General features: G+C 35.2%; 1 protein-coding gene across 1 annotated transcript; it reads right to left on the bottom strand.

The window, feature by feature from the left end:
- Positions 1 to 4,862: 4,862 nt before the first annotated feature.
- Positions 4,863 to 6,735, bottom strand: LOC132054378 (WUSCHEL-related homeobox 5). The gene is made up of 2 exons (XM_059446401.1): positions 6,185 to 6,735; positions 4,863 to 5,380 (listed from the first exon to the last, which is right to left on the bottom strand). The coding sequence occupies exons 1-2, from the start codon at positions 6,453 to 6,455 to the stop codon at positions 5,157 to 5,159; spliced, it is 495 nt and encodes a 164-aa protein (XP_059302384.1). The 5' UTR covers positions 6,456 to 6,735; the 3' UTR covers positions 4,863 to 5,156.
- Between the last annotated feature and the right edge of the window lie 3,201 nt (positions 6,736 to 9,936).

The following is a 9,936-nucleotide window of genomic DNA, read 5'->3' as shown; positions in this document are numbered from 1 at the left end:
GAGTATTAAACAGTTAATTGTTTGTTGAACTAAACCTGTTTAAACCTTTTGCATGCCCATTTGGTCTTTATTGGTTTTTATCATTATAAGTCTCGGATGGTATTTTAAAAGAGCTAAAGGCATTTTAAACTTAGTCCGAAAGATCTACGAATTTGTACTAATGCTTTGTTGAGTCCCGTAATGTGTTTGAAGTCCCCTCGTGGCGGGATCTCGTTAGTCATGTATCGTATGACCCTGTATATGACTCTGCATGCTTGCTTTTACTTGATGTTTCACTTGAAATGTTGCTACTTGGCTTGCCTTCCATTCTCTTCAGGCCATGATAACAATATTACACTCTTGCACATCTCATTATCTGTTAAAGCTATGCATATTTGCAAACTGCATATGATCTAACTTCATTTGTCTGCACCTTGCTTCGTCTGAACTCACTCTCAATGAGCATCTACTCATCTGCGCATGGTATAACCTCATTTGCATCATGATCTGGGTGTAACTGGTTAATATATATGTCCTCCTTTTACTCCACTGCATATATGTTTTAGATGTCTTCCTATCTGTTTTGTGTCCTCCATGCAATGTCTTGACTTCACTAGCCTATTGAGCCCTCATGGTATCTGAAATGCTATGCCTACTTCATTGCTATTGTCTGTTGCATTGTGTGAACTTCCATGCGACCTAAAGCCAATCTACCCTACCTTACCCCCGCACGGAGGATTTGCTTTTGCACCACCTGAATTCTATACTGATAGTGCATTCTCATTTCGTTTTGCATAGTTATTTCTTTCCACATGGAAATTCTGTGGCATTACATCTCATTTTAGACATCTTCCCTCATCACGAACATCAAACCTTATCTCTGTCTTGTTTTACTCTTTGAATCCTGCATTAGTGATTATGGTTTACTACTCTCTCTGTTCTAAATATGTCCTCATGTACCATTGAATAAATTTTGCATAACCCCTCCCTTGCAAGCATGCTGTAACTTGCCTATCTTTCTTTCATCTTGGTCGTTGCATATCCATGCTCTTTGCGTGTCTTTCGTTTCCTTCGATTTAGATTCTTTTCATATGCTCATTGGCCTAAGTGTAATAATAATGTTGGGTGTTTTAGTATGTTTATCTCTCTTCTATTTCTTTATTTAAACATCAGTCTCATCTAGTCTCCAATCCCTCTATTGTTGACACTCAGCTAGGACTAGATTATCGCTTGCATGGTTTTTCCTTACTGCTACTGTTGTGGTTGCTGAATCTGAAGATTCTGTCTGCATTTTAATTACTATCTCAGCATAATCATTTATAATCCGGAAAGGTTCAGCTAGTTTACTACGCATTATGGCTGTTTGTTGTTTATTCTGTTACTATTTTGACAAGACAAACACTACACTTTGAGGGGAAATTAGTTGCCTACTGGTTGGTTCCATAAAGAATAGATATTACATCTGAGAGGCCTGCCTTACTTATGGATAACATGGCCTTTATGTTTGGTATATGTTTGTCGCCTTATATAATTTGAACACATATTAACGTCTCCTCTTTACGTATACAATGTGATGCTTATTGACATTCTTGGAACATGAATTTTCACCAACCCGAGCAGAACGAGCTTTTTTTTTTCTCATTATTGTCACATTCGACACCCTTAAGCAACTTATATCGGGTTTCGTTGAGCATGTTATATATACCGCATCTATTCATCTTCATGTGCTAAGTATACTTGTATCGATTGTGTATATGCGTGTACATGACTGGTATACTTTAGCCTATACATCTTTATGAATGTATACACCTGAGATATACCAAAATATACATAGTATATACACAATCTACTGAACCGTTTTGAGTGTATATTTTACGTGTTTAATTTTATTCATCGATCATATGCTAATCCTTTTCTTTTCGTTTCTATGCATGACATCTCGCATACGAGTCCAAGCGACTCGGCGTCTTCTCCCGCATTCGGTATTGGGCCAAGGCCCAACGAAACGTCATTCCTCTCTGTCCAGCCCCCTATCCGCAGCAAAAAATAGAAAAAAAAAAAAAATTCTGGGCCAAGCCCAATAGGCGTGAACAGTTCGCAGCATGTTTAAAATTGGGCCGAGCCCATTCCCACCAGCAGCCCAGATTGCAGCAGTCTTAAAAATGGGCTGAGCCCATTTAACTTACTTGCTCCCCTATTTTTATCTTTGTGCATTTTAATTTGTATTATGCAACTAACTCTTTGCTTGTTTTGTTAATTTAGATAAACCTTAGCAGAATTAGTGGGTTGGTTTAATGGGACGGGTAGTTAATTCAAAGTATCTATAATATTAATTTTTGTTAGAACGAATGATTTTTGATAGCATATTTTGAGTAAAAAGGAATCATGTTTTGCTACCTTAGAATATTGCTTTAAGAAATGTCACTAATACGCAAACATAAACTCTAGTATATTTTATAAATAACTCTTCAAGTTTGAATTAATCATGCATTTTTCTTAATTAAGCATAGTTAATAAAAGGTAATGAAAAGGAGAAAGAAAACTCCATCTTGTCTATACTCCTAAACCGCATTAATATCTCATCATTTGAGTTGTTTCAAATATTTGTCATAATATTGCATAAACTTGCATTTTCTTCTGCCTATATGCAAATTATCATATTTTTGCAAATCTTATTTTTAAATAACATTATTGTTTAAAGTTTAGCAATATTTATAAGCCTTATTTTAAATATCGTTTTCTTTTATGCAAATCATTTTGCCTTCTACAAATCTATTTTAAATAGCATTATTGCATTCCCGTTTGAAGCCTTAGCAAACCTTTATAAATATTATTTTAAATAGCATCATTATATTTTCTTTAAAAACCTTAGCAACATTTACAAATCATTTTCTTAAAATTTAAATATTACATTTGCATATGTAATTTTAATTAATTAACCTAAGTTTGACCGGATAACCGTAGTTAACGGATTCTAAAGGATGCCTAATCCCTTCCCTTTAGGATAACTAGAACCCTTACCTAGAATCAAAATTTAAGCAGATCATTAACGGAGGTATAATTAAGCTTTACCTTAGTTAATAAAATAGGTGCCCTAATTCACCTTAAAATCAGTTAGGTGGCGACTCCTTAAAATAAGCAAAAATAGGAATCTCCAATATGTTGTACTCTAATTTAACCCGTTTAAATGGGGTATAACAACTTTTTTTTTCAAGAAGTTTTTGCATTCCCAACTAGCAAGTAATATTGAACGGGTGCACCAATTGATTTCACTCGGTTTCATTCAACAAGCTATACCATTTTATCACTTCTCAACCCCAATTACATCAACCTATCTTTTAAAGTGCTCAAGGAGTAAAAAGGATCTAGTTAAGGTTAATTAGAACGAAGGGTAAGAGCTCATTGACTGCTGCTAAGGAAAAAGCTAAAGGCTCAAAGGGGCTGACTAGGATATCATGTACGGGTAGGTAAGAGAAGGCTAAATTCGATTAACAAATAAACGCCTCTATCACCTCCTAGATTCAACAAACTTCATTTTGTTTTGCGAACACACAAGGCAAGTTCTAGACATCATTATAAAGCATGGAGCAAACAAAAAAATTAACACATACGTGGCACATAATCAACTCAGATGGATCCACATCGACCCTCAAATCAAGCAACAATATACAAATTAAGCCAAATGGGTCTCACATGAGTCAAAAAAAATACAAACCTAAGTGTTTCAAGAGGGATTATTTGTTTCCGAGGCATGTTTTTTAAATAAACATCGAGAATTGCTCATTTTGCCAATATTTCACCTAACTCTAGCACCTAGCATTCGAATAGTCTCAAAGGCTTGAGTTCTTTTCCTATGGACTAATTTTCCCTCAAGACGGTCGTCATCCATCCACCGTCAGAAAAAGCCTCTTTTATGACGAAAAAGAATTAACTGGATGATTTATGCCACTAATGAGGGTCTAAAAAGGTAAAAATGAAAAATAAAAGAAAGTAAATTGAGACAGGGAATTAGAATTTAGTGAAGACCACTAATTACATAAATACCTAAGGCTAGACCTAAATTAAGAAAGGGGCTGAAATTGTAGAAATAGTTGCAATTGCCTAATTGGGCCGAAATTACAGAACATAATTTGGGCTGAAATTGCAAATGTGGCCACTTTGAATTGGGTTATTCGCCCAAACTGGCCTATTTCGGGGTGGTCTTTAATATTTTCCCCTCAAATTTGGGTTCGTTAGTTTTGCCCTTTAGCACTTTTGGCACGGCAGAAATCAAAATTCGGCCAGCATAGTTAGGGTTTAGCTTTGGTACATGTATCATAACATCTTATAAGTTATGACGGATAAGGTAAAACTTTCAACATTCAACATAATCTGGAAAAAAAAACATAAGTTTAGATTTTGCTAGGCATAGTTAGCGTTTAGCTTCAGCATATGTATCATCACATCCACATAAGTTATGTCGGAAAAGGCAAAGCTTTCAACATTCAACGTAATCTGAAAAATACTACACAACTTATGACGCATAACTTAAATTCCTACCGAATTTGTGCCGAGCGAGGCAAAAGTTCAGTTTCCAAAGATAAAAATGATACAAACTTATACCGAGCAAATGATACAAACTTATAACGAGCAAAGCATATCTATATATTTTCATTAATAAGCATGGGGACAAAAATTAAAGACCACAGATATAGTAATTAAAGACCGGTCCGTATGAAGGACAATACGTGCAAAAAGCTGCTTTGAACATCCACTTGAGCATGTTGTAAATCTTGAACAAGTTCCTTTGCAACTTGCAATATATATAACTACTACTATGCTAGTGTAAAACTTCAGCATTGAAGCCGTGTAAGACCATCATGAATAAGAAGTGATATGCTTAAAGTATCCAGTAGAGTAAAACACAGAGGAAGAAGAAAAGTGTTCCATCAGTGTACAGAGGGGAATGTCGAAGCATATTAATTAGTAGGAGTACAAGTTTCAATTCATTTTCTTGAGCTACATGCATTTTCAAGATTCCCATTATATAGTCATTACAAATCAAACTGGTAATTAACCCTCCTTACTACAATATACTCTTAAACTAGCAGGAGATGATACTATGCTCTGAACCATCCAGACTAACATTAAATATGCTGCTACTACTAATTTATACGACATTGTAAGATTTTATAATTCTACGAGAAGAAGCTTAGACGTAGATCCAACGTTGGATGATTCATTTCAGCCCCGATATAGTTGCAAGAAAATGTCATGTTCTCTCTGTATTCCTCTGCGAAGAACCTTAGCTTCTCCGACTCGGAATATTCACTTAATGAATTTAATGGAAAGAGTTGCAAAGTCTCTATTACTCTTTCCGCCTGATCCGGCTCTTCATTATAACTAGTTATCTCGGGAAAATCTGCACACACATACACACATACACAAATATAAGACTTATGGATTATGCTGAAAGAAAATGGATAAGCTAATTTCTCCCTCCTTTAGGATTAAAAATCCTAAGAATTCCTTTTTTGTTAAGAGGAGTATGTATAGATCTTACTCTTTTGATGTACCTTGAATGGGAACTTGATATGAATCCCATTCAAATTTTTTTAGAGCTAAAATGAAATCCTACTTGTGATTAATTGGAGCCTGTTCCAATTAAGTAGGTCCAGGGAGTTATATACTCCTCTGTTTGTGTACAGTTGATTTGGATTAATGGAAAGGCGATCACTGTTGAAGTGGTTGAGTTAAAAAAAATATATATATAAGACTTATGCTGAAAGAAAATACAGGAAATTAAAAGAAAAAGGGTTATCCTTGTAGACTTACCGGTTGATTTCTCAAATGTTCACTAAACTAATATAGTTATTATCTCAAAAAATTGTTTTCTTTGCTGTAGAAATTAAAATCAAGAATAAGAGTGACTTTCTGAAATAATAACCACTTACTCCATCCTAATTTATGTGATATAATTTGATTAGACATAGATTTTAAGAAAGGAAAGAAGATTTTTGAAACTTGTAGTCTAAAATAAACCACAGGTATTTGTGTGTTGTAAATAATTTTAATAGGGCAAAAGGGGAAGTTTTAAATTAAATTATTTTTAAATATAAAAATGTATTATTTTTTTGATAGAATAAAAAATAAAAATATCACATAAAGTGAGACAGAGGAAGTATTAGTTTAAGTGACAATACGAGAAATCAAACGGTTGACTTACGTTTGTTTGGAGAGATGTTCTTATCCTGGCAGAATTGGATTCTCTCTTCATCAACCAAAACCTTACGTCGACGTTTCTGTCTTTCTCGAGCTTTATGGTTTTGGAACCAATAAAAAACATTCTTACTCTCGATGTTTCCATAAAAGCTCAACTGAGACGATATCTTTTGAATCTGATCTGTGGTTGGTGTACGGAGTCCAGACCTGAACAGGTCAGTTAGAACTTTAACCTGTTCTGCGGTTGGATTCCATCGCCCACATTTTGTTCCCATGCTGCTTAATTCTTGAAAAGCTGGACCTTAGTTTACTTTTTTTATCAACTTCACAAGTGCTCACAAAAAGAAGCAAGATATAAGGGCATATATATAGTACTACAGATTTGAAGTTTAGTTTACTGGTTTGTCTTTTGTTGTTTAATTTGTAGTGGTATTTAAAGCATTTTGTTTATGCCAACACTGCTTCGAATTTAGGTACTTAATTTGAGGATTTGATCCTATTATTTTTTGCGTGGTGTTATGTGTAGAGTGGGATAGAGACATGCACAAAAGCTGCCACCATTCAAAGTTTCGGTCTGCGAAAACAAAAGGTGCAAGTCCTCAATTAAAAACAAAATATTTGGGGGCATGTAGATTTGAGCCTATCTATCTAACATACATATCGGCCTATCTATGTAACATACATATCAGCCTATCTATCTAACATAAGATACTCTTATTATCTGAATCCGCGACTTAAGTAGTACAAAAAATAAAAAGTTGAACCAAACTAGTGCAAAAAAAAAAAAAATTCCATTAGTAGTATTCACGCACGAAATTCGTGCGTGAAAGGACCAAACTGCAAAAATATAGTTTTACCCTTTCACGCACGAATTTCGTGCGTGAATGTTCTTTTTTTTTTTTTTGCGTTACCTTTCCAAACACGTTTTTTTCCATACTTTGGGCAAAGATTAGTCATATTTCAAAATTCCAAAATATCAATATTTTATATAAAACTTAATATCTTTTTTTGCGTACAATAATGTCGGCTCATTACATCAAGTCCACTTAAACGTTTGGATCGTCGTTTTAGGGGTTCTAAAGTGCCCCGAAGCAAGTTTTGAAACTTGTAATAATAATTCATCCAATACGAGAGGTTTATACTAATTAAAAAATAATTCATTCCATTTAATTACAATACTAATTAAAAGCAATACAATAATAAATTACAATAACAATACAATCTTCAAGTTCTAGAGGCTCTATTACTTCGAGACGTGCTTGTACTACCACGGCTTGTTGCCCACACGAACGCTTGTCATGGCCATATTGCTTACATATAGAGCACTTGCGAGAGTAAGTTCTTTCACTAACATCCATTTGATTGGGTCTACGACTCCGTGAGTTAATGCCCAATTTTCTAATGTAATCCTTGTTAGCAACCATCGAAAACGGCTCGTTTGGCCAATAAGCTTCATTACCAAGTGGGTGGAATTGGCGGAATATGCTCTAAGGTAACTTTGGACCTTGTATTCCCCCGCCACATAATTTGTTACCGTTTTTCTCATTCTCTCGAAGCACTTGACAAAGAGAGAACACGGCGTGGTACGTTTGCCACTTACCACAAGTGCATATTCTTGTTGCCTCATAAACAAGATGCACGTTTCCACCCTTACCGTTATAATAACCCGTCCTAACTTCATACACATGTTGAATTGGGTCATACTCGGTCATTTGGTGACGCTCACATTTTTGTCTATAATGCTCCATAGTTTTGAAGGGCTTTGGCATCCATGTCCCGCCGTCGGCTAATATCGCTTCCGGCCGCCTTGTCTAACAACAAATCGCTCCACCACCTTGAAAGTCATTCTCACCATTGCGGTGACGGTAGTCCTCGAGCGATTTCGAACCCATTGAAAGACTCGAAATGTTTGTTTGTTGTGAGCATGCCTCATCTTTTTCCTCCATCACATGAAGCGTCCATTTTTCAACATCGAGCTTCATCAACCAAACGTATGTGGTTCACTCACCGACTCAATCGATCCATTTTTACAGCATTTTCGTTGTTGATGCTCTATCGCGACCCCCCCACATCAATTTGTTTAAAGTGCCATTGTGAAACGTTGATTGCAAATTCGCCTTCAAGTGCCTTAAACAATATCGATGGTAAACAAAGGAGGTACGCCACCCCGGTAAATTATCCATATTGTGCAATATGCCTTTATGACGATCGACAAAGACGCATACGCGGACGATCCTTAATAACATGAGTTTTCAAATGGGTCAAAAAGATCCCCCATGTGTCGTTGCTCTCGTTAGCGGCACCGGTAGATACCGCCCCGACGTAGTATATCCAAGACACGAGGATGTGGGGGGCGAGCAGCTAAGATCTCCCATGCTGAGTCCCCTAACCGGCACGGACTTGAGACTCGGGCAGGGTGTCGGATGTCCATATATGTTGCGACCTATGCTCGGGTCAAGATACGAAGAACTCTCGGTCGAAGGGCCCCGGATCAAGAGGGTGGTGATCCATCTATTTTACGCATTTTAAATAAATCATTAACAAGTAGTATTAGTATTAGTTATGTAATCTTTTATCGAAAATTTTATTAAAGATTGTGATGACCAATCTGTTTTACATATTTTAAATAAATCATTAACAAGTAATATTAGTTATGTAATCTTTTATAGAAAATTATATTAAGGGTTTTCAATCCTAAGCTACGGGTTATGAATCCTAAACTAAGGGTTTTCATTCCTCAAATATAAAGATAAGTCAAATAATTAACAATTAGTTAGCATACAATTAGTATAAATAATTAATAAATAAACAAATAACTAACAAATCAAATAATTAACAAGTTATTATCAATATATTTAATAAATAAACAATCAAGTAACTAATCAAAAAATTAATAAATTATTATCGTATATTTAACAAATAAACAATTAATTAACTAATGAAACAATTAAGAAATTATTAACAAATAAACAATTGGCTTAACAAAAACAAAATAAATAATTAGCCGCCTAACAATTGAAATAGCTAGTCTAACAATTAATAAATACTTAAGTCGCTAATCCAATAATTAACAAATACTAAATAAACAAGCAATAAATAATTAACTAATTAACAATAGATAAACAAATAAATAAATAAATAAATAAAACGAAAAAATGGGCAGCCCCAATGACGGTGACGGAGCCCAAAACGCAAAAAAAGGAGCAAAATGAGTAATCCACCACGCTTATACAATGACCATGCTTAGGGTAATAATATATTTAACAATGTAATAGAAAATTCGTCGAAATACCTAGATTGAAGCTTTTTTTTTGAGTTTTTGAAATGTGTTATACGCCGCTCTATTCCGAAATCCAACCTTAGAAACTTGTTCCTACACTTCAATATACCAACAATATTGAGTTTTGGATTGAAAAATAACACGAAATTATTGTTTTAAGGGGGTTGGACCACTGAAAATTGGGGTTAATGGCGGGTGGGGGACGGAGTCGTCTGTGGTGGGGAAGATGGAGGGACCGGTTTATGGTCCTCCATTCACGCACGAAATTCGTGCGTGAAAGGCCCAATCTGCAATTTTGCAGTTTGCTCCTTTCACGCACGAAATTCGTGCGTGAAAGGCTGAAACTGTATTTTTGCAGTTTGGTCCTTTCACGCACGAATTTCGTGCGTGAATACTACTAATGTAATTTATTTATTTTTTGCACTAGTTTGGTTCAACTTTTTATTTTTTGTGCTACTTAAGTCGCGGACTCTTTA

Source organism: Lycium ferocissimum, chromosome 4, assembly GCF_029784015.1.
Source record: "Lycium ferocissimum isolate CSIRO_LF1 chromosome 4, AGI_CSIRO_Lferr_CH_V1, whole genome shotgun sequence".
Classification (NCBI taxonomy): domain Eukaryota; kingdom Viridiplantae; phylum Streptophyta; class Magnoliopsida; order Solanales; family Solanaceae; genus Lycium; species Lycium ferocissimum.
The sequence above is the reverse complement of the archived record's forward strand: the minus strand, read 5'-3'. Positions and strand labels throughout refer to the sequence as shown.

Bases quoted from the DNA above. Each gene is read 5' to 3' on its own strand.
- LOC132054378 (XM_059446401.1), bottom strand. From the start codon at position 6,455: ATGGGAACAAAATGTGGGCGATGGAATCCAACCGCAGAACAGGTTAAA. The intron at 5,381-6,184 runs GTAAGTCAACCG...ATGTGTGTGCAG, and splicing joins GAACATCTCTCCAAACAAAC to ATTTTCCCGAGATAACTAGT.